General features: G+C 40.2%; 1 protein-coding gene across 4 annotated transcripts in view; it reads right to left on the bottom strand.

Moving 5' to 3' along the window:
- LOC134841944 (lisH domain-containing protein ARMC9-like) overlaps window positions 1-25,770 on the bottom strand; it is a 461,419-nt gene that overhangs the window by 13,115 nt on the left and 422,534 nt on the right. For 3 of the 4 annotated variants that reach the window (XM_063858041.1, XM_063858044.1, XM_063858043.1), the window contains exons 2-13: window positions 12,078-12,142; window positions 11,562-11,684; window positions 9,098-9,265; window positions 8,809-8,970; window positions 8,628-8,736; window positions 8,455-8,546; window positions 5,846-5,920; window positions 5,035-5,228; window positions 4,663-4,758; window positions 3,808-3,952; window positions 3,317-3,578; window positions 2,736-2,859 (exon numbers count right to left, since the gene is read on the bottom strand). In XM_063858041.1, the coding sequence (XP_063714111.1) occupies window positions 2,736-2,859; window positions 3,317-3,578; window positions 3,808-3,952; window positions 4,663-4,758; window positions 5,035-5,228; window positions 5,846-5,920; window positions 8,455-8,546; window positions 8,628-8,736; window positions 8,809-8,970; window positions 9,098-9,265; window positions 11,562-11,684; window positions 12,078-12,134 (1,607 nt within the window). In that variant the 5' untranslated portion in view covers window positions 12,135-12,142. The remainder of the gene's footprint in view (window positions 1-2,735; window positions 2,860-3,316; window positions 3,579-3,807; window positions 3,953-4,662; window positions 4,759-5,034; window positions 5,229-5,845; window positions 5,921-8,454; window positions 8,547-8,627; window positions 8,737-8,808; window positions 8,971-9,097; window positions 9,266-11,561; window positions 11,685-12,077; window positions 12,143-25,770) is intronic. The other variant, XM_063858045.1, reaches the window with a different exon arrangement.

The raw sequence follows: 25,770 nt of genomic DNA, 5'->3' as shown, positions 1-25,770 counted from the left end.
CTTTCTAAAAAATTGGCAATATTTAAAAAAAAGGAAATTTTCTCCAGCCATTTTTTCAAAACGTAGATTATATCAACCTGCGCACGTAAGATGCGCATAACTGATTTTTTTTCGGTTAAACCATTAATCTCCGATTTGACAGGGTAGTCTCTGAGAAAAATCCAAGTTTAAAAAATTCACCAAAAATGAAGAGACTAGCAAAATATACAGGCACATAAAAGAGCAGCCGGTTTTCCAATTGGTCTCCACTTTTTTTTTTGAAAATCGGTACAGTAGTTTTTAAGAAAAATGAAAAGTTTGCGAAAAGTGCTTAAAATTTTCCAAAGCGTCGCAAAAAAAAACATTAAAAACCATACATTTTTATTATAAAGGTTTTTTTTCAAACACGATATGACACTAGCCTAAAATAAAGCAGCATAATAAGGCAATAAACTTTTATAATGCTCAAATAAACTTAAATTGAAATATACCAAAATTGCCACCAAATAAGCACTTTTATTTGCGACTTAGATTAGAAAAAAGTCTTCAAAAAAACACACTACGCTTCGCTTGTGTAAAAACGCGGAAGGAATTATCCAACAATGGCGGAGAGAAGAAAACATTAACGTGAGTGGAAATTTCACGACAAAAAATTTCGTTTCTTTTATTACGCAAAAAACAAATTGATGTCTCTTTAAAACGAAAATATAGTCTTTTGATTGCATGAATGAACTTTTTCATTGCAGTCCAAATCACAACTAATAGAAGCAAAATCAAAAAAATCACTAAGACCTATATAAGAGTACTCACTACGTTCACTACTCTTAAAAAAGTGCACTAAATAAAATTTTAGAAACAATTTCTTACACAGAGGCGAAGCTGTACATCGCAAACATAGCCAACAGACAGTTGGAAAGTGTCTTTGAACTTGAAAGAAAACAATAATTGATTTTTTTTTTGAAAAATTTCAACATTCGCATTTCAAACAAAAAGAATGTCCCTTTAAAGCTGATAAAGCTATTTTTTGATTAAAATAGTCCAATTTGAAACACGAAGAAGATACTGCAGGAAAACCTCATTCCAAATTTAATTGGTGAAGATAATATCAGCCATCAATTTAGAGACATCGCTTCTTTGCCACTGAAAAAGAGTGGTCTAAATATCAAGCTACCTTCTGACTATGAATTTTTTAGAATGGTCAATTAAAATATCGTCAGTCCTAGACACATACACTTAAAACTGAAAGAACAAACCAAAAGAGAACTAACATTTTGAACAACTTGAGCGACGATGAAAAATACGCACTTGAGCTGGCCTCCGAAAAAGTAGCCTCAAACTGGTTAAATGCACTGCCTCTTAGCAGATATAATTTTAACCTGAATAAATCCGAATTCCGGGATGGATTTTCTCTCAGATATGGATGGAAACCGACCAACATTCCACTCACATGTGCATGTGGTCAATCTTTAGACCCGAACCTTCATTGATGTCAAAGTCTTCAACCCGCACGCAAAAACTTCACGAAGACTACTGAAAGACGCCTATAAGTACCACGAATCACTAAAAAACTCAAAATACCAACAGAGAGTTCTACAAGTCGAACAGAGCAGCTTCTGCCCGCTCATTTTTGGCTACACTGGTGGTGCCACACCAGCAGCTACTCGGACAATGCAGCGCATAGCTGAAAAACTTAGTGAAAAAAGGCATGAAAGCTACGCAGAAACAATAAACTATATAAGAACTAAGATAAGCTTCGCGCTGCTCAGGAGCGCTATCCTTTGTATACGGGGTTGCAGATCACTGCGTAAGTCGCAATTCAAAGACAATTCAATTAGTGCTGTTGTAGAGGAGGGACGGTTGAAGTAAATACCTTTAATGACAATGCATTAAATGCTGACTTGACTTAATTCCTGCAATATTGTTTATTGATGTATTTATATAATGCTGGTATGGGCCCTATCCAGCTTGTGCACGACCGTGCCTAAACGGAAGAGCCCCTTTTAAAATTAACAATTATTTTTTATTTGAATCATTATTACGAAAATCATTATTGCGAAGATCATTATTCCTTGAAACTTTTGTATTTCATAAAGAAATCTGAAAGCTAAAAACCATTTTTGAAACTAGAAGTCAATCAAGTTTTTTCGCACCATTTGGAGAGAAAAATGAACATTGAACAACAAAATTGAGGCTTGTGAGGTGGCGGGTGAGAGTATAATTTCGAAACATCACAAACAGAGCATGACAAGCTAGCCGACAAAAAGGGACGAAAGTCACTAGAACGAAAAAAAAACTAAATCTAATAAACTGGATCTATCAAAATTTTCATTTCACGATTAGTCCAGAAAAAATTCATTCTGAGGAAAACCTCTCCCTTAAGCATCAAATTTGCCCTTCAAAAACGCAATATGATTAACGGCGAAATCTCGAGCGGCAATTAAACCTTTTATGTGACAAAAACACGTGAAAAAATGAAGTTACACGAAATCGGAGGTGGCACATTTACAATCAAGATAAAAATAAACTTCGAAATGAACGGGTAACTATTAAAGGAGATGAACCCATTGACTACATTTTTTTTGTTAATGAACCTATCACAAGTGTAACTTGTGAATTTTTCCAAATTTCTAGATAAGCTCAAGGTCGAACACCACTTTTGTGTATGAAAAAGTATCTATACTGAAATATATTACCCTCCAAAGGCTATTTAAAATTTAGACAGGTGTTTAAATAGTTCAGAGCTTCAAATGGCTAACTTGAGACTGAGTTTCTGCAGTGATCCGAGGAGCATCTCTCTGGTGAGGGAGTCTTTGGGCTCGGACTGCATGGCGGCCTGCATCTCACTTAGCAACTCCACACTCTCACTCAAGTAGGCACGACCTAATCCAGCAGACTCAAAAGATTTGAAGAATTCATTTTGATAATTTGAAACAAGAAAAGAAATTTTGTGCATTTTGGATTTAAAATAAACCGTTATCTTTGCTCCAGAGTCGTCACTAGAAAAGCGAAACCTCACTTACTTTATGCATAATGATTTAGATTTAATTTTCTAGGTAACTAATTAATTACTAAAGTTTTACTTTTGGATAGCTACTTTGAAAATGTTATTGTCTGTAAAAAATAAGAATGTTAAGATGATTCAGAACGTAATTTCGACATAGCTCAGTTATCTATTTTTGGGCTCTCAAGCAAAAACAATTTCAATCAACTCTAGTTATAGATTATTAACACCTTTATCAAGCATTCTAATTTATATCGAGAATAGTATTAAATTCCGTAGATTATGTGTACATTCAATCTTTTTGTTTCATATGGTTTTCAAGGCAAAGTAACTTACCGTTTCGGATGCTTGCGATTCCATTTATCAGTCTTGCGAGGTATTGTGCTGACATTGTGCCACTCTTGAGAAGCTGGAAGATAGCGGACCTGTACGTTTCGCTTTCGTGTTCCACTCCATTTGAGTTGACCCCATTGGTTGTCGGTCCTTGGCCCTTCGGCTGTTTAATGACCGGTGTTGACCTGCAGGCCAAAAGGTCATTGGAGATGTAGTTGGAAACTACGTCATCTCTTTGTTCACCAGGAACTGATTTAGTGAGGCGCTGCAAAACAAATATTAAACTGATCGAGCTTTTAACTTTTGAATTTCATGGAAAACTACAGCAAAGGTTTTCTGGATAATCAAGATTCATAACTGATCCATGAAAATTGAAGTTTATATTTATTAAAATCAGGCCTCATTAGTATATGAATAAATTCAATAAATTTTTTCCACTTGAATTTAAATTCGACTAAGCTACAAGCAAACTGATCCTTATGTTTAGATCATACCCATCTAAGTGCTTGCAGCAGCAGACATCTTTCTCTGTTCTCTGCATAAGTGATGTCTTCTTTCACTAGAGAATAGTCTAGGCCAGGATACAACACAACTGTCGGCATGTCCATCCCCCCATCTGCACCTCCGCCAAATCCCGGTCTACATAGAAACAAAATATGCTTAACTGATTGAACAACTACGGTATAGATTTTTTGCAGTGACCGTTTCCAAGTGTCTCTAAATGATCAGTTACGGATAGAAAACATAGCAACAGAAAGTTGCAATTAGGTCAATGATCTCAAGGAAACCGGTAACTTGTTTTGAAACTTCAAATTTTGAAGAAAATACATTCCGCTAAATTTCTTTAAATTTCAGGAATCTTTGCGGTTGACACTTTTTTCATAAAACTGGCTCAATTTGAGAAAGCTGGATCAAATGGCATTTTCTTACTCCGCTGTGAATTTCGAGAGCGCAATTTCCTTCCTTTTAGCAAATGGATTCAAATTGAAAATCAAAGACAATGCGCAAAAAATTTCGAAAGTGAGTGAAAAACTTTTTCCTGAAAAAAAACTAACACGACCTATAATGATTGTCTTCACAAAGTTCATTGACTTTAATACACTGATAAAAACTGGGCATATCCAGATACCCATACACATTTTTCTAACTCAGTAACAATCTGTAGAGACCGCGCGCGCAAATTAAGGGCTATCCAACAGAATCAGATACAATTCTATTGCTTAAATTCAGCAGCTCCAACTAACAATGACACGCCACGCAAACTACAAAACATGGACTTATACATGAGAAGGGAGTTAAATGAGGACAGAGACAAACAAACACTGGTGGTACACAGAAGTGAACTCAACTGTTTCTGTAGCCCGTCCTGCTGTTTGATACAGGGCGGGGATGGGACAGCTCTGCTATTGGCAATACTAGCACGAACAACCCCCGTCGCATCCAAGCTGCAAGAGGTCAACTCTATTTCTTCATTTTTAGCCTTTATTTAATCTCTCTCGCAAAACCAGAAGCAGGCATAAAATTAATTTTCCTTAACTTCAATACTGAAAAAAAAAATAGTCAGAAAACTACAAAAACATGAAATGCAAATTAGTCATAGTTCAAAAACACGCTATGAAGCGGTCTGTTTTTTTTTGAATTTTACAGACAACCCGCGGAACTAAATGTTACATTTCCTCGTCTCGCATTCCGAAGGGTCTTGGGATATTCTAAACACTTACCTAATAGATTGTGAGTTGCGTGGATCTCCCTTCGAAGTTCCATTCATTGAGTCTTGCATGTGCTGCATGCTGGATGCAACCAGACTCTTACGGATCACTGAGCCGGCTGTCCCCGGGCGAGTGAAGTCGACACTCTGGCCAGCCTGGTTTGAAAACAGACGGGCACAAACACTCTGTAGATACTCAGGGGTCACCTAAATCAAACGACATTCTCAAAATTGTTTGCTGAAAAGACGCGAAAATCTTACATCAGGACAATATTTTTGATTGAATTAAAATCGACTACCGGAATTTCTAGTTACCGATTGCAAGTCATTTGCTCTCGCAAGTGAAAATCGAACGATATGCCTTCAGGATAGAAGAAATGCCCGATTATTTTGAAATTTTTGACCTATGGTGAGTCAAGCGAGGGATTTTTCAAAACAATTTTTTTTGTAGAAAAGAAAATTAAATCCAATAAAACATTATCATACTATCAACATTTTTGAAATGAAGCCACATATATTTAGGCAAAACTAGAGCCATGAAACAGTTTTAAAGAAAGCTAGTAGCAACACAAGTGTAATATATCAAACTAGGAGTTCAGAATGATCGTGCAAATGCCATGTCTACTCTATCGGGATAAAAACGACCTGCAATTTTTTGCTCACCACTTTGTCAATTCGAACATTTTGCTAAAAAAATTGTCAAAACTCCCAATTTATTTTTAATCATTAAGCTTACTGTCTGAAAAGAAAACTGGTTTGATTGAATCATTTGAAAACTGGTTTGTCTGAATCAGGTAAAGCGATTAGTGTCTCTAAAATCTTACCATGGTGCCATTGAAGGTGGCTTCGAGAGTGTCGACCAGTTCTGCTGTGATTGAAATAATGTTGTGATAGTCATTCTGAAATCAAGACAAAATAATCAGATATTACAGACAAACATGGTTAAAATTTTGCTGTTTTGATTAGCTTAATCAACTTTAAAAAGATTCGAAACACAATTAAAAAATCATAAGATATAATTTCAATATTATCACACTGGGGGCCAGCTAAAGCTGGAGGTACATGTTTGATCATTTTTGAGTTTGCTGTACTGATGCGAGATGAAAACGATAATTAAAAAAAATGGGCTTCACCCAAAACCTTATCGGTTTCAGTAATAAAATAAAGCGGGAAATTTAGAATTAAGAAATTTCCCAAAAACATAACAATTTTTGTACAAATTCTAATTTTAAGCTGCTCATGCAGAGATGCTTCCCACAACCTGTTGCCTCGATTAAACCCTTCATATCAGCTTTGGCTGAGTAGTTTTCGAGAAGGCAAAAGTTTCAAAAAAGCACAAAAAGCAAAACATTGACTTTTCTGAGGTCCATCAGTTTTAAGGCTTCTCTCAACCCTTGCTTTTGGTTGAATCCAAAATTTCAATTTGTTAGGGTAGTTTTTGAGAAAAATCAAAAAGATTCAAAAACGCTGAAATAATCTAATATTTGACTTTTCCGAAGAGCGTGGAAGCTTATGCAGGGGAGCTTCACACAACTTGTTCTTTCGCTTTACTCAGAACTTCAGATTTGGGCGGGTAGTTTTCAAAAAAAAAGTCGAGATGTTTCAAAAACGGTCAAACAATTTAATTTGACTTTTTCGAGGTTCATAACTTTTCAGGTGAACAAGTTGCGAGTAGCCGCTTAAACAGGGAAGCTTCTAACATTTTTTCGATTCGATTGAAATCAAAACCTCGGATTTGGGAGCGTAGTTTTTGAGAGATATCAATAAATTTCAAAACAACGGTCAAAAAATCGAAAATTTTACTTTTCCGAAGGCCATAATGCTTGGTAAAAAAATTGGACGTAGCCGCTTATGCAATGGAGCTTCCTACACCTCATCCTTTTGATTGAAATCAAAATTTCAGATATGGGAGTGTAATTTTTGAGATAAGTCACAAAATTTCAAAAAACTGTCAAAAGTCGAAAATTTGACTTTTCCGAGGTCCATTATTTTTGAGTAAAACAACTCGGGCGTAGCCGCTAATGCAGGGAAGCTTCCAACGACTCGTTCTTTCTTCTGAACTTCAAATCTCAGATATGGGAAGGCAGTGCTTGAGGAAAGTCAAAAAGTTCAAAACAAACGGTCAACAAATCAAAAACTTTACTTTTCCGAGGACCATAAATTTTTGTGTGAAAAATGGGCGTATTGCATATGCAATATAGCTTCCCACAAATCATTCTTTCGATTGCAATCAAAATCTCAGATTTTGGAAGGTTCGTTTCAGGAAAAGTCAAAAAAAATTCAAAAAACGGTCAACAAATCACAATTTTGTCTTTTTCATAATTTTCAAATTGGGCGTAGTCGCTTGTGCAGGGGAGCTTCCCACAACCCTTCCTTTCATTTGAAATCAAGAAATCAAAATGAGACATTTTCAAATGCCATTACTTTGTGTAGAAAAAAATGGGCGTATCAGCTAATGCAGAAGACTCGTTCTTTCATATTCTTTCTTTTAACCCAAAAACTCAGATTTGGGATGATAGTTTTTAAAAAGTCAACAAGTTTCAAGGAACGGTCAAAAAATCAAGGAGTGTCATAATTTTTTGTGAAAAAATTGATTGGGCGTAGCGTAGCGGGTGGCTAATGCAGGGGAGCTTCTCAAAACCCGCCCTTTTGAAAACTCAGAGGGTAGCTTTCCAGGAAATGAAAACATCCAAAAGTTTGGGTCAAATATACCCCACAGAGTTTTTCAAAGGCTTTGGGAAGTGCGGTACGGTAACAAAGAGACCAGGGGATTATACAGGCACACAGGGGAATGGGCGTACTTCCTCTTGCTACCACTTTTTGAAAATCCGAAAAGTAGTTTTTGAGAAAAAATAAGTTTTTTTATGGAAAAAGTGAAAAAATCGAGCACTAAAATGTTCTGCAAACCAATTGCTTTAGAAACCAAACATAGCCAACAGATAGTTGGAAAAGAGCCAATGAACGCAAGTAAACAGAAAAAAATACTGACTTGTTTTTTTGAAAAAATCTCAATTTTCGATTTCCAAAGAAAAAAATAGATGCCCAAAAAGCTAATTGATTTTCTAGAAAAATTTATGATTGGAAACTTTTTTTAGATAAAATTAACCCAATTTGAGAAAACTGGATCAATAAGCAAAACTTTTTCGCTTGGAAATCTGAAAATTGAATTATAGAAGTCAATCACCTTTTACGTGACCCTTACATTTTGCTGTTCGATAGAGGAGTTTGCCTTCCTTAACAAAGGAAATTAACTTAACTTAGAAAGAAATCGAAAAAGAAAACCGCGAAAAAGTAAACTTGAGTCTAAACGAAATTTTCCAAAAAAAAATATCACGACCTATATAAAAGTATGAGTCTGAGCTACGTTCATCGACTCTTAATAACCAACTGCCACTGACTAGCAAAAAAACTTTATTGAAAATTTCATTTCAACCTGTAGCTTGGAGTATCGTTTCATGTATTTTGTTGTCTTCCTCTCAGATTCGATCAAGCTCTGTTGGCACTGAGAAAGCTGCAACTGCACATCTAATCAAGTCAATTAGATATCGCATAAGCTTAACACAGTTAAGGTAAATCAAAATTACATTCCGCGAATGATTCACTAACCTTTAGACCCGTCTTTGTATAGTTCCAGGAGTCTCGGGTTGGCATTTGTGCGAAGAGAAATGGCGAGGAACTTCTCGAGGCGCACTTGGACTTCTGGGACCCAGGAGTCCTAAGAATAATTTTGAAAAAAATGAAATGGCCAGACACTCACTTTTTCGGAACGTTCTTATCGACAACTTACTGTAAAAAGTTCTTTAAAAGAGGGATGCGCCGGCGGATTTGGTACGAAGGGTAGGGCGTAATAGGGAAGGAACTCCGTGGTCTGGCTCAGAGATGAACCTCTCGTTTCCAGAAATGTGCGGAAAGCATTGGTGGCTTCCTCAATTTTTGCAGATGCTTCGCTCTAAAAATTCAAAACTATGATGACACGAAGATACATAGAGGACCAAAAAAAATAAATTAAGTCATTTGAGCGCTGCATTGAACATCAAATAATTCAATTGTCATTTTGAGCAACAAAAATAACGAACTACTGGAGTCGGGTATTTATAGTAGTAGATTGCAAAGTAGATTTGGAGATAGAATTCTAATTTTTGGCACAGCTGGTCTTTCTCTCTTGTGACTTGTGGTAGACTTTCATTCCAGAGTAGGAAGAACTCTCGTCTGCTACCACTGTGGAAGAGGCTCAATAGATCTCTCTGAAAACATACATATCTGTTATCACTCTCGAACCAAACAAATATGACAGAGGCGAAACGGAGGCTCGCAGCAAAAATCCCAATCTTGAATATTAAATTAGCAACGTTACAAACTTTCAAAGAATCAACAAAGTCGAAAATCTTCCAGCAGACACATGTTGATACGAAAAAATATGATAATACACAAAATATTTAAGTTCTAAGTCCCACCTGAAACTACAATGAATAACACTCGCACTTTCAACTACAACGAAAATTGCTTACAGCACAGGAAAAATCTGTGACGTAGCAACTAAGCCAAAAAAATCTTTGAACAGACAACAGTTGAGCCGAACAAAAAAATGATTTCATGAAAAAAATTCTAATCTTTCAAAATTCTCCCCTGATACTAGAATGAACAACACTTGCACTAGCAAAGTTGCTTAAAGCACAAGCAAAATCCGTGATGTGGCAACTTAGCTGAGAAAACTTCAGCAAACAAATGAAAGTCCTGATAATTCAGCTTCAACCGAATTTTTTCTCAATTGCATACAAACTGAAAAAAAAACAAGGTAAGGTCCGGCTGAGAAGCGAACCTCAGAGCTTAGGATGCAATGGCGGCGGACTTACCTCCGGGCCAATTAAGAAGGAACCTAAAAGATGTTAGGGTTCAATATTAAAAACACAGATGTGAAGCTATACCACAAAAAGAGCATTGCAAGCTAGCAGACATGAAAAGAAAGGAGAGCCTCTAATTCCAAAGAAAACGGAAAATTTTTGGGAAAAAACCACTTCTAAAAAACTTCAAAATGTTGTCTGGAATCATGCTTTATTTGCGGAAAACACATCCAGAAACACATTCAATATCGTTCAATGAAAATTCAAAAGCAATTATCGAGCGAAAATAAAATTGTTAGGAAAAACTTTGAACTAAAAATTCTATTCTGAAAATTTTAACGTTTTTTGCTATTCGGAGGATAGCATGCAAATGATGGTTCCCTCAAACGAACCAATATTAGGTTAGTCAGCTGATAAAATATAAGCCGAGTCAAGGTGAGTAGATCTACAAATTGCAGGAGAAAATAAAAACATTAGAAAGCAACTACAATGAAAACAGCATATAGCCAAAAATCTAAGATGGGGCATCTAAGCCGGCAAAACATAAGCAGACAAATAATAAGCCGCCAATTTTTAGTAACTGAATATTTACCGTTGGAAAAAAAAACAGATCCCTGTGATTCGAACCAAGGACCTTTCCTGGCGTATTCGTTACCTCCAGACTAGGTATGCCGGAGACGCTTAGAAATTTGAATTCACTATGAACCAAGATAGCAAGTGATTCTGTTAAACAAGTTGTAAGCCTGGAAAAAAGCCTATATTCCAACTTGATAATGCTTGCTAATTGTAAGCGTAATAATCTCTTAAAAGTTGTTTAAATTGAGGGAAGCGCGCCCAGTAATGCAATCGCCGACGTGAAAAAAAATCACAATTAGCGAACTGCATCTAAACAAAAAACTAGGGTAACCGCTCATTGAGCTGAAAACAAAAAAAGTCTGAAAATTTAAGGCCAAAAACTTAAATAGAAAGGAAAAAAAATTCAAGAAAAATCAAGTCTAGTAAATTTAAAACTACAGGAGTAGATCGAAAACACTTGGAAATCTACTACTATAATGAAACTGCTAACAGCAAAAGAAAAATCAGTGACAAGGCCAACTTAGCTGACAATACATATCAAGCAAACGATGGGTCACCAATTTTTTGAAACCGAATATTTTTGCTTAAAAAACTGGTCCTGGCCGGATTCATGGCTTAGGGGTTACCATTAGGCCAGATGTGTCGGCAAAACCAAGAAATTTGAATTCATCAAGACATGAAATGATTCGTGATTCTGATAAACAGGGCGTTGGTTGTTAACCTGAAAAAAGTCTATACTCCAATTCGATACCGCTACTAATGACTTAAAACTTTAAAAAGCATTTCAAACACCGATTCGTTAAAATATCAAAAACATAGCCGAAAGATGGTTGAAACGGTGTACTCGTGAAACCGAAAATTTCGTTTTACAAAAAACGCATGAATCTCTGAATCTTTTGAATTTCAAAATTTGTTTATGATTGGCACTTTTCTCATGAAAATTTTCCGTTTAGAGATAACTGGATTAATAGCCAAAAATTTTCTGCTGAGAAATATTAAATTTAAAACCAAAAAAAACCCTAAAATCATCATGACCATTATAAGTCAAAATCTATTCGTTCTTTTACACTTTTACAAGATGTTTGTTAAGTCAGCATATATATCTCAGAATGAATGAAACTACCTGTATTTCATTTTTCTTTTGATCTGATTTGATGCCACTGGTTTGTGGGTTAGGCCGGCCTTTGGACACGCATTCACTTTTGAAAGACTCGAGAGTGTCCGAATAGCTTGCGTAATCAAGATACTAAAATAGAAAATAAGATCAATAATCACAATTGCATTAGTTGATTTTTTCTCTGAGTTTGTATTTCTTCTAAGGAAAACTTGAGAATGGAATATTTTTGTACTCCTTTTTCATTCATATCTGGAAATCAAAGACTAAACTGGCTGTAACACCAATGCCCATTGCAAGGGCAACTATTGGTTATTATTCTCCACGATTTTATCACCAACATTGAGTGAATGATTATAAAACGAAAACGGCTAATTGGCACGAAACATCCCTGTAACGTCCATCTCAAGGCTCATTAACTTGACAATATCAATCAATTACTGAAGGTATAGCGGGCAAAACAAAATCGAGAACTATTTTTATGTTACACGGACAATAACTGTAGGAAAATTATTACTTTTGTACCTCAACCACAATATTATTCAGGTCCTGCTCATATCCAACGCTAGAATTTTCAGGCATCTCAACCTGAAATGTATCATTCGGCTTTTGAGAATAGTAAAAACAAATATAGCGAGCAGCATACATTTAAATTTGGTATATGAAGAATGACCTGAAGCAAATCAGTTGTATACCGAACAAAAATCTGATAATACTGGTGCTAGAGGCAAGCGAAGCTGAGCAAGCGCTGTTGCCGTGAATTTTGCAAGGGGCATTTGACGGCCTGTGTAGAGGGTGGATACGTATAAATCACTATATAATATCGAGTGAATGTTTGAAGCACCTAGAGATTTGTCATTAAAAATTAATCTTTTTCACTTGTTGCGCAATATTTGTCCATTGAAGAAACGCTTAACATCGAAATTTACAAAATCGGACTATACCCAGAACCCAAAAAGGGGCAAAGAAGAAGCTCGCACAACATTTTTTCTATTGAACCAATAGCATCGCAATCAGCAGGAAGACTTTTGAAAAGAGAAAAAACTCAAAATGAATGAATTAAGAAAACTTTGATTCAAAAAATCTTTAAAAACACTTTATGTGCCAGTTGAAAGTATTTTCAAATGTACAAGTGTAAGTGAAATTATAATCTGTCAAATACAGCAAAATTTTAGAATACAAAGTTAAGCATTTTAATTGATAAAGACTACAATTCACTACAATTTTCACTACAAAAATTGAAATCTTTAAATGAATTTTTTCATGTTGCCAGTGTTGGATCTTATTTACTTTTTGTAAATGTTGTTTTTTCTTTTTCTGTAAAGGAGGATGTTCTTGAAATTGATTTTGTCATCATGCAACGTATTTTAAACTGCTTATGAATTTTTAAATTTCAATGTATTACCCATTAAATCCCATGAGAGTGTCAAAACATTAAAATATCAACAAAGAATTCTGGATGTGGAACACAGCAGCTTTATAATAATAATAATGACAAAGGATTTAGGAATATAATCCAAGGGTTCGCATAAAACCCAGTCATTGCATTGTTCAAAGTTTAGTTTTCAGTTATAAGTGTAAGTTTCTTCAGGTCTCTACAGTTGTTGCATTCGCATAAAATGCGCCAAGTGCATGTGTCTGATTCGTTGTAGCGAGTTTTGAAAAACTTTGTGTACATTCCTAGAAGTCTTTTTTTGCATTCTGGGTCAAACAATATATCACATTTGAAGTATTCGTTGTACAGATTAGCAAGACGACATGCCTGAAACCAGAAATCCGACTCGCACTTCTTCAGCCGCATTTGTTTGCAGACGAAATTTCGTGTGATTTGAGCTCTTCGGTTTTCAACGTCAGTGATGCTTACATGGCTTCTCCAGTCGATGTCAACTTTTCCAGCTAGTATTTTTGCAAACAGCAGTCCAACATGAAGCTCTTGGTATAGAGACAAAGGAAGGATGTTAAGTTTCACGAGTTTGTCTATGTTCCAAAAATTTTTGCGTGTACCGGAGGAGCAGCACCAGTGTGACATTCGACCAGAATGTGAAAAATGCAATCTCTGCAGAATTCGGAATTTTAGCAGTAAGCCTTCCGGATTGGTGGTTTTTATGAACTAAGGGCGTTATTGGAACGTTTAGCCAAACGGTGAAGGCTGGAATATTCTAGTATTTTAATATTTCAAAAATTCGAATGATGATGTCACATTTCTGAGAAATGCTGAAACGGCCATTTTAACAAAAAACGAGAGAGGAACAACAACAACATTAGTTGCGCTGACGAGAACAACTTTATCGAAATTGAAGAAGTCGAAATTGAAGAAAAACAGCAGCAGATTGCAGAGAACGTTCCGAGTTGCAACTATTGTGCTGCTACAATAGTTGCAAGGCCGTTGCGAACAACGGTGAAGGGTAAGAAACCAGCCTTCCGTATTGTCGTGAAATCGAACTTAAGGAGCTTGATTCACCGGATTCAAGAATCCGGAAGGGTCTCGGGACGGAAAACTTTTATTGACTCATATGAACTTTTAGCATCCTGTCATGTCCTGACTTGAATTTAATTGATATTTGGATTAGTTTTGACAAGGATGAGGTGCTAAGAGTTGGGGGGGGGGAAAGGGTTGATCCATCTTCGATGGAGATGATGATTTTTATCTACTGAACAAAAACAATAGTAATATAATAAGTAGTAGCCCTGTTTTTAGGAGTGACCTCGTGGTCTGGGGATACTGAGACCCAGCCATGAGCTCACTATCTTTGCATGTAATTCAGTTAATTTGAGCGTTCTGGTCGAAGCCGGAGAACAGTAACGTTTTTGTCGACCCGATGTTAGAAAAGACCACCGAAAAGTACTGGCTTGGTAGAGACGGTGAAAAACATGCAAAGCTCTGTTTAGACGCTAGCCAGTCGTCTTAAGACTTAGTTTTGTTATCCGTCGATATGTATCTTCCGGGCGAATGTTACATGTATGTTTTTATGGCGCTCCTGGGTGTTATTCTTTCATAACATCATGACCGGCGGAACCGTTAACGAGCACTCCGCGCCGAGCGGATGCTCATATTAACGCCCTTAATAGGCCTAAACTGCCGGGGCGGAAGGGTATTTCGGAACGCGGAAGCCTTCCGGATTACCGTGAATAGTTTTTTAACCTAGTTAAGACCAAAAATTCACGAACCAGGAAGGGTGGGGGGAATCATGAACCCCTCATCCCCTGAGTGGTTTGTGACCAAAAACACTTAAATATATAAGCAAAACCAAACCAAAAAGTAGTATAGTACCCAAGAAAAACAAAAAACATAAAAAATAACCGAAAAAACCAAAAACAGTAAAAAAGTAAAAAATCAGTAGAAATCATCCCCCCAGACAAGATGTGATTCAACCCCCCCGTTTGTTGTTGATAGATATATTGTTGTTACAGGCATTTATATCAGTCAGGATTGTTACGATCAATTTTGTGGTCCGTTTGTGAGGCTTGTACTGTAGGGTTATTTGAGCATTTAAGCACGTTAATGACAAATTGCGCTCAATCCGGAAGGGTCAGCTGATTTGCGCTCAATTCGGAAGGGTCCTGGGTGAAGACCGATCCGGCAAGCAGTACAAGGAGCAACAAGAAGGGGCTCAACGACAACAACAATCGACTGTTGGGTATCGTTAACAAGTTTTGTATCCCTTTTGGTACAAAAAGTAAGATAGTAATCTGTGGGGGGATCGACAGTGCTGCACTGTAGTGACCCTTCACCGAACTGCGAATATCCGAGTTAAGCACCTTAATTCGGATAATAAACAAACCCGGAGGGGTATAGTATTACTAATATTATTACTTATATAGCCTATATTAATAGTCTTATATCGTTTTTCAGTGAAAAACAACGAAAACAGACCGGTTTTTAGGGTCAAAATAGCGATATTTTGATCCCCCCACAAGTCGCGATTTTTGAGATATCGATATTTTTTGAAACGGGAAAAAGCGCTAAGTTAGTGTGTTACATCGTAACTGCACTACTGTAATAAGTAGAACCGGTTAACTTTAGTTCGGAAGTGGTTGGAACTAGTTTGGTACCAAAAACCAAATTTTCCCATTTTTTGATAGTAAGAAGCATTATAAAATCAGAAAATTTTTTGAAATCTTTGAGTTAGGACAGTAAAAATAGTTGTTCGGACTACGTCCACTAGTGAATCTACGAGTTTTAAAACCCGCTACCCGAAAGCCTTCCGGGTTGCAGAGAAATCGAACATAACGTGTTTGATTTGGTGGATTCATCAATCCGGAGGGGTCCAGGTAGCATAGTTTTTCGCAAATTTTTTCTACAAAAGCGTTTTAGATCGGGTCTTTTGCATTGAACTAGAAGAGTATAGGCCTTCTGAGCTCAGATCAATAATTTTTAGGTCGAAAGGACCAGATTTGCGGAAAAAGTTAGGCGGAACCTATAAGAGAGAAAATTTTTGAGTTTGGAAAAAAGACGTTTTGGTTAATAACTTTGGAACTACAGAGCATATCGAGTCAATCTTGGTACCATTAGATCAGAAATTAGCTGAACTTACTAGTAGGAAAGAGAATTACTCGAAAAAGCGAGCGAGAAAATTTTTTGAGATTGTTTTTAGCAAATTACACAAATCCGGAGGGGTACACCCTTCACGTTTTATAAATTTTTCTGAAAAACCCTTATACCCCTACCAAAAGTTGATAGCGATTGAACTAAGTAACTTAGGACAGTTCTAGACAAAAAGGGAGGGCTGAAGGCACAAGACAACCATAATAGAGTCGAAATTAGGCAAGTGATAAGACCCTTCACCGTTAGTGTGAATTGTCAAATAAGTGCCTTAACTTCAATCCGGAGGGGTCTAGGAAAGGACCCTATACCCTTCCCAGTTAATTCAAACAGCATAAAAGCAACGCAGAACGTATCCGGAGGGGTATAAGCTGAAATTAAGAAAACTACGAAAAGCTACTTTGACAGAGCTAAGGGCTCCCAATCCGGAGGGGTCGAAATTTTTCAAAGTCAGAGGTGTCCGAATCCGGAGGGGTCTCTTTTCCACAAAACCGGAGGGGTCCGAATCCGGAGGGGTCTTATAGTTGCTAGTTCGGAGGGGTCCAAATCCGGAGGGGTCTACTATTAACTAACTCGGAGGGGTCCCAATCCGGAGGGGTCCATATTCTGACAGTCCGGAAGGGTCCTATTTGTGCCAATCCGGAGGGGTATTATTTTATTAAGGACTTAGGTAAACGAAAGAAAGACTAAAAAGCGAGAGGTATTAGGTTATTAATACACAGGCTAGGTATCAGTGACTGCACTGGTAACTTGCCTTTCAAAAAGAACCAGACTAACACAAAACAGGTCCGAACTCGGATATTCGCGACACTAAGTCTAAATTAAAAAGAGCGTGACTCATTGGTGTGGATTGGAACATAATACGTTTTTGGGAAAAGTGACTGCCCTGAGGATTTTAGTAGGTCTAGCTCGGGCATTCCGAAGGCAGATAGGTAACACAGTACTCGGTGGGTGCAATAGACGCCCACTTGAGAAAATAACTGCCTTCAAAGTTTTGTCTGTTTGGTGCAGCACCAAGCAGGGAAAGCTTTTTCTTTAAAAGATAGGTTCGACTATTGTACTGCGACCGACTAAGAGTACAAGACACATACGTTTTTTTATATATACATTCATATTGTGTCAATATATATTTTTTGTTTTTGATTTTAAATCAACCTAAACTGTGCTTGATTGGGTAGTGAGTACACTATCTTTTAAATTGACTGATAACATCATATTGTGCTAGTTTCCAGATCTTTGGACCGATAATCGGCTAGTGTGAATAAATTTTACACAAACTGTACTCTGACAACATACAGGGATTCGTGGTCACTATTTAGTAGAATCTGGTGAAATTTATTGTGTTGTGTCATTATTATTGTTAATAAAACTATAAGGTCTCTAGCAATTGAGTCAAGAGTAGGCATAGGAAAGTGACAAATAAAGAATGAGTTTAGACAAGTCAAGGATACCAAAACGAGGTAATAGCTCTAGGAAATTCATACCTGAAAAGCAAAGAAAAACGATGACCGATCCTTTTGTGGATTGGATCAAGCGATCCCGGTCCGATAAAGAGGAGACGGTTTCAGGCAGAATGGTTGAAACGAGAAGTCAGAAGACCTCAGAAGAGCGAAGAGAACTGTTAGAAGTGGAGGTCAATACGGACCATACCATGAACGACAACCAGGGAGTAAATGGACTGGAAGGGAGAGGCAGAAGGCTGGCGAGTGAATCTACTCCGGTAGAAAAAGGCCATGATTTTGCCACTTCCACCGGGACATTGGATCGAGAGGAGATGTCGGAACTGTCCGACATCTCAACTGAAGTAGCAACAACTAGAAGATCTCCGACAGACAACACTATGATGGCAAGCGGAACTGGGAAGCAAACAACGTCGTCATCGTTCTCAGAAAGAATGAAGAACACCTTAGGAAACTTCTTTCCATTCAGCATGGGAGGAGGAGCAGGAAACGATGGTGAGTCCCAGGAGGATGAGGAAGATGAAGAAGAGCAAGGGGACTTTGGATCTCAAGTCAGCTTCAATAGTTCGATCCAGGAGAGTGAGGCACACGTCGGAAGAGAGACTGGAACCATGGACAAATTTGGTGTAGTGACAACGATAAGCAAGGAGGCAAACACACCGGGCCAGTCAAAGGACTTCGCGATTAGGACAAGTTCGGAGCCACAACCTGAAGAGAGTAGAACCAGAGGGCTCGGCAATGCGTTAATGGATCCTGAAATAAATAATGAAAAGACGTTGAAGCAGAGAGTCAAGGCCCGGATCTCGACAAGCACGAAGCTACCTGGGACCGACAGGGTTACACCGCCACTAGTGACGCCACTCGTGGATAACAGGGCAGCACTAGAGGAAGCCTTAAACAACATAGTGGGCAGTTTAGGAGAACAAAATGAACAGATGTCGATAACGATGAGTGAACTAGAAAGAGCAGTTCACATTGAGAGGGAAAGGCTGCGGGAAGAAATAAACCGCAACAGACAAGAAGTTGACAGGAGCGAAAAACGCTTGAAAGAAAGAACGGACGAACATATGACAAGGAACTTGTCGCGAATGACAAGAGAGGCGGAACAGAGGGAGTTACGCTTAAGAGCCGACATGGAGAAATTAAGAATTCAGCAAGAGCAGTCTCTTGGATCTCTTGACACAAAGATAGACGCGATGATGGAGAGGCGAACTCAGGCTATCATGGATAGGTTGGACGGGCTACTAAGCAGCAAGAGTGGACCAAAAGAAGGAGAGCCGAACTCGGGAGGTCCAAGCAGGGAACCGAGGGTGAACTTCAATGAACATCAAAGGAAGAAGACGTATGGATCCACTAGAGGCAGGGGCAGTTCATCAAGCTATGCCACAAGGGGTAATACAGCATGGGGCCCGAACAGTAGAGCAAGTTCAACGGGGAACAGACAAACCTCGAACGAACGACCAACGCAAGGCAGACAAGCTGGGAGAAGTGATTCCGGCAACAGGGGGCATGCAAGCCCGAAGAGGAGTCATGTAGGTCAAGAGGGAAACACCCACGGCGATTCGGATTGCAGGGATGCACCTCATACAGAGCCTTCGACGAGGTGTGAGGACACTCAAGCGGGACACTCAAGGAATGCTACGGCAATGGCCACAGCATTTGAACCCCTGAACAGGTCTTTAGAGACATTCCTGACGAGGTTATCAAGAACCAATGAACGCAGTGAGAAGTCCAGAAGAGTCTTTAAGAAACCAAGATGCTACAAAGACGAATCTGATGGCTGTATTGATACCTGGATAGAGGTAATGAAGCTGCATTTCGAGGAAGAGGACTTGTCGGAGAGACAGGAATGCAGCGCGCTCACCAGCAACTTAGAAGGGACAGCCCTGAACTGTGTCATGGCCAAGAAACAGTATCAACGTGACACTGCTGAGAAAATCTTCGAAATCTTGTTAAACCGTTTCGGATCAGGGGTGCAGGGGCACCAGGCGATGATGCGCTTCGAGAAACGGAGGCAACGAGAAGATGAAACAATAGACAAGTTTCTCAATGATTTGGAAATGCTGAGAAGACGCAGCCAACCGGATGAGTCAAACCGAAGGATGAACCTGGCCGTAGCCTCAAAATTCATCGATGGTGTGAAAAATGATGAACTTCGTACGATGCTAGCAACGCATTACACACCACTATCAACTAATGCGCCAACACCGGAGGAGTTGAGGCTCAAATCAAAAGAGTATCTTTTGTTGAAACCTCCTTCGAGATCTGGATATTACAAGAACAATTATGGAAATTTTAACAACGGACCAGCAAACCAAGGGAACAATTGGTACAAACCGAGGGATGATATGGACAAGAGACGTTCTTGTGCTAATTGCAGTTCAACAGACCATTGTGTCAGCATGCCCAGCTTACAAACAAGGCATGAAAGCAATAGGCTTAAGCCTCGAGGACGAAGATGCGTCAGAGTTGGATCATGAGGATTTCATGAGAGGAGTAATTGCGAAATTCAGCCCGAGGTGTTTCTTTTGTAACTTGGAAGGTCATTTTAAATCAGATTGTCCGCAATTCTGGGATGCAGTGGCAGACATCAAGCATCCAAGACATGAAGAAGCTTTGTCAGGAGTGAAGGCCAGCAAGGCTCGACTTTTGAGTGAAGCGGAGGCACGCAGAAAGGATAAACCTCAAGAGCTGGTGGCAAAGAAGATGCAAGCGGTAACAGAGGAAGCACGTGAACCGGAACCAGCAACTGCGGCCGATGACTTCAAAATCGATTATAGGGCAGCTGCGAGGGATGCTATAAATAGAGTACAGCAGGAACTAGTGACGAAAGAGATTGAGCAAAAGGTGAAACTCGAGCTGGAGAATGAAAAATTACAGGAGCAACTGAACGCCTTTGAAGCAACGGAAGTTGAAGAGGCAAAAGCACCAAGCAGCTTGAGCATGAAACTTAATGTTATCTCTGGTCAGAGGTTCGGTATGGCACCGCAAGGAAGTAGAATACAGTCGATAATCTCGGTGGCAGGGCATCAGGTAATCAGAAATCTGAGTGAACCGTCTGAGTTCACTTTGATGCATTTGGACACATATGCAGACTATCTGAGGCAGATGGAGCCACGCACCGAGTCGAGGGCTGTGAGGGCACTACTAACCACGGGTGGCCCTCGCATGAAGAAACTTCATGGACGCTACCTAGAAGTCTATGGGCCGTATCAAGTGATGCTGAACGTGGATGGGATCAGTATCTACACCAGGACTTATGTAACAACAGATGATGACCAAATAGGGCAGATCTATTTGGGTGAAGAGGAACTCAAAGTCCGCAGGATAGGCCATGACGCCATGATGGAACAAGACGCGGTACACATTGGATATGAAGCAGATGTGACAGCACACCTGCTCGACACCAACGGAACAAAAATCGGAGTCACAGGGCTTCTGGACACAGGAGCGGTAGTGAGTGTGATGCCGATAAAAACTTGGGAAAGAATGGGCTTCACGCGGGAAGATCTGATTCCAACGAATCTCCGACTGGCTGCAGCCAATCGAGGAGCTATCTACGTAGCCGGAAGAACACCAATAACGGTCCTCCACATGGGAGGACGGGATCTTTGGATGAGCTTCCTGGTGGTAGAGAATCTGGACGATGCCGACCAATTCATCTTGGGCAGAGATTTTGTCAGGAATTTTGACGTGATGATTGATTTGAACAACGGTCTGATACGGATTAGAAACCCGGACCGAAAGTATGTTAAGAGACCAATTAATAGGATAATAACAGACGAAAATAAGGTACCAGTTTTTTTGGATAGAAAAGTAAAATTACAACCAGGACAAGCTGTAGTAGCAATATTTAGAATGAGAAATTTGAATTCGTTGAGTGATAGTAATCAGGTTTGCTTGGTACCGAATCCAAATAGTCAGAGTTCGGTGATTTTAGGCCGGAGCTTCTCGGTAACGCGAAACGGACTGTGTGTCAGTGTGTTGTTGAACACACTGGACACCACGGTTTCAATCCAGCATGGAAAGAAGCTTGGCTACGCTTTGCCGATGAGGACCGACTATGAGGAGACACAAAACTTGAAGAAACATAATGTGAAAGACTGTCCTTATCATGCCAATAAAGATAAAATTTTAAAGAGGATCAATGAATTAAAATCTATTCATAAATTGTTTTCAATGAAATCCGAAACGGACGACGGCTTATCAAGCTGCTCGAATTTTCCGGAACGCCCCTCGTCATACGAACTAGAATCTGACAAACCGGTTTTGCCAGAGATAGAACATTTGAAAGGAAAAATAGGTGAGGGAGATTTCGAAAAATTGCGGGACCTCCTAGATCGGAACGCCGAAGTATTTTCAAAACATAAGGCGGACATCGGTTGCTGTAATTTCGTCGAACACGAAATCGAACTAGAAGAGGGCGCCGTTCCCCATAGGGAAGGCGCAAGGCGAATGGCGCCACATAAATCGGAAGCGTGCCGAGCGGAAATAGAAATGTTGCTTGAATACGACATGATAGAACCCTCGAAATCGCCGTGGGCTTGCGGGGTAGTCATGGCGAAAAAGAAAGGGGGGCAGCTTAGATTTTGTTGCGACTTTCGTTACTTGAACGCGGTAACGATTAAAGATGCGTACCCGATACCGCGAATAGACGAGAGCCTATCTAAACTTGGTGATGCAAAGTTCTTCACCTTATTGGACTTGGGTTCTGCCTTCTGGCAGGTTCCTCTGCGAAAGAAGGACAGAGAGAAAACCGGATTTGCGTGCGAATTGGGGTTGTACCAGTGGAAGAGGATGCCCTTCGGCTTGTGCAATGCAACAGCAACTTTTCAAAGGCTGATGGCTCAGGCTTTGACAGGAGAGACCAAAAAGATGTGCTACGTGGATGACGTAGTCATAGCGACACCAACCCTGGAGGATCACATTGATCGACTCGATGAGGTCTTCGGATGTATGAAAAGAGCAGGCTTGAAATGCAAACCATCGAAATGTGAAATCCTTAGGGATTCGATCAAGTACCTGGGAAGAATGGTGGACAGGCATGGTGTGAGGCCAGATCCGGAAGCAGTAGAAGCAGTGATGACATGGAAAGCTCCAAGAACGGACACACAGCTCATGAGCTTCCTAGGGTTTGCCAATTACTACCGAGAATTCATAAAAGGATACGCGGACAAGTTGTACCCGATGCAGAAGCTGATGCGCAACAAGGGGAAGAAGTTCGAATGGAACGATGAGGCACAGGTTGCCTTCGAGAACATAAAGCGGGAACTGTGCAAAGCGCCAGTGCTGGGCATGCCTACAGAAAAGGGCATGTATGTTCTCGACACAGACGCATCGGTGGTGGCCATCTCAGGAATATTGCATCAAGAGCAAGAATGGAACGGAAGAACAGTTCTCCGTCCCATTGCATACGGCAGCAAAGTCTTGAGTGACACAGAGATGAAATATGGCGCACCAAAAGCAGAAATGTTTGCAGTAGTCACCTTCGTGGAGAAGTACCGTGCATACTTGGGGAGCGCTCCCTTCAAGTTACGCGTGGACAACAGAGCGTTATCCTGGTTGAAGACCTACTCGATGGATCAGAGTTATATTGGTAGATGGATAGTAAGACTGGATGGCTACCATATGATAATCGAACATAGGATGCGTGATAAACACCAGAATGCTGACAGCCTCAGTAAGAAAACTGAGTTCTATGAAAGATTGGAGCAGAAGCAGGCCAATCAGGCGGAAGTAAAGGAGGGATTCTCGTTTCTGGACAAAGAAACTTATGAAGCGCTTCCCTTAACGAGATGGTTGGATAAGTCTGGACATCCAATTCCAGGGCATCCTGAGTTACCTGTAGAGAAAGCAGCCGAGATAAAGATCCTGTCAAGGGAGGACCCGGTCCCCTTGGATCTGTTGCTGCGCTCGAACCTGGTCCAGCAAGAACTCTCTCGCATGAATATAAACAGCCTCTCATTATTGGATAAAACGGTGCAAGTCACACCCCAAGTGATGCGGATGCTGGGTGGATTGTTAGAAAGAGAAGTGACCAGAGATAACCCCGAGTGGACAGCAGCAGTGACATCGCTAACAGTCAGTGAGAAGGTCAAGATCATGCCGTCCAGACGACAACACGAAGAGAACGAGAGGGATTGTAGGACAATAGTTCAGCAACTAGTATCCTCAATACCCCAAGAGATTTTAACCAGTACTTCTTACGGACAGAAAGGACAGGAGAGCGGCAAGCAAAAGAAAACTGTCACTTTTGTAGACCGGGATAAAGAGGGTGAAGTTGTAAAACAAAATCTGCTGCAAGACTATTTGTCCGGGGAGAAGGATAAGGAGAAAAACCAGCGATCACAAGATCAACACCCGGGACAAGTGAATTTGTCCGGGGAGTCCGAGATAGACGAGAAAATTCCTGATGAGAAACAGGACCTAGAGAACAAGGTTTTGTCCGGGGAGTTCAGATGGATGCGAAGGAAATACAGACATGATCTGGAGGAGCGTGCAGTCTCCAGCACAACACCTTCGACGGATGATGATTTCCGAAACTCAGGAATGGATACCTATTCCGACAGGAATTCGACCTTGGGATCAGAACTGTCAGAACTAGCGATACACACGCTACTAGTGGAAACTCGGGCAAGGGACCTGGACAGAGAAGTGTACCAGGATCCTGACAGTGATCGCTACCCAATACCAAGCGAAAGAGTCTTTGACAACGCAGCGGATGACTTAGAAACAATAGCGGTATCGAAACGTTCGATAAGCCTGTTGCCGCAGAAAGAGGTAGTCAGGACTGATCTTCAGCCGTTTCAGCAAGAAACACAACCGTTGGCGAAGATTTGGTGCGTTAAAATGGAAGAAGACACACATCAGCCCAACGAGCTGAATAGTCAGATGAGAGTCATGAAGACGTACTTGAAGGCGAGATACATACTCTCGGACCTTCTAAGGGCGCAGAGAAATGATCGCATGACAAGCAACCTAAAAAGGTGGATAGAAAACGGTGCACCTGACAAAGGTGACCTAGAAGAAGACAGCTATAGGATCCTGAGACAATACTTCATGCAGAAGGAGGGGAGATTATATCTGAACAAGGACGGGATCGTGGCTTGCAGGAGAAGAGAAGAAGACAAGGTCTTATACAAATATAACGCGATAGTGTTGCCGCAACTCTATCAGACAGAACTATTATTCAGGTCGCATGATCAGATGGGCCATCAAGGGATCGACAAAGTGTATCAGAGGATCCTGAAGCGCTTTGAGTGGCCTGGAATGAAAAAGGCATGTGAGAAATGGGTAACAGCCTGCCTGTCATGCCAACAGGTCAAGGATCCAAGGAAGTTGCGATTTCCTTTACAATCGATTGAGTCGTCTGAATTCAACGAGGTGGTGCAGATAGATCACCAGAAGATATGCATGACAGACAGCGGTTACAACCAAGTCTTGGTCATGATAGATCACTTCACGAAGTATGCAGAGGCCGTGCCCTGCATAACTGCCTCGGCGGAAGAGACATGCGACCACCTGATCAATACGTGGATAGCAAGACATGGTTGTCCAATGACGTTTCAATCGGACAATGGAACGGCTTTCGTAGGCGAGCTTACGAAAGAGCTTATGAGACGGTCACAAGTCGCTCAGGCTCACTCCACGACATACCATCCTCAGACGAATGGCTTAGTGGAAAGACAGAATAGGACGTTAGTGTCGATGCTGAGGGTATATTGTTCCAGGTACATGACCGATTGGGACAGATACCTTCCACAGGTGATGGGAGCTTATAATAGCACGCAACACTCCACCACTGGAGTTAGTCCACACATGATGCTGACGGGACATGAGAAGTCTTTACCCTTGACATTCTTCTACCCAGAACATGAGGGAAAGAAAACGTCCCCACAGGTCTACGTGAGGGATGTGATCAAACGTCAACAGGAATTGAACGATTTGTGTAGACGAAACACTCAGCAGGCACAGGCAAGGCAGAGGAAAAGATTCGACAAGAAAGCAGCTGGTGCAAAGGCTTACTCGGTTGGAGACTACGTATGGGTATTTCAGAACGTTATACCACCGAAAGGGACAAAGAAACTTCTAAAGAAATGGAGGGGACCCTTCATGATTACGGAGGTGCACCAGGAGGGACGCTTTCATAGACTGAGTACTGGCCGAGCCGCCCACTACGAGAACATCAAGCCACACAATCCATCGACAGAAGACT

The sequence above is a fragment of the Symsagittifera roscoffensis genome, chromosome 3 (genome assembly GCF_963678635.1).
Source record: "Symsagittifera roscoffensis chromosome 3, txSymRosc1.1, whole genome shotgun sequence".
NCBI classification, from domain to species: Eukaryota; Metazoa; Xenacoelomorpha; order Acoela; family Convolutidae; genus Symsagittifera; species Symsagittifera roscoffensis.
This window is presented reverse-complemented; position numbering and strand designations above follow the sequence as displayed.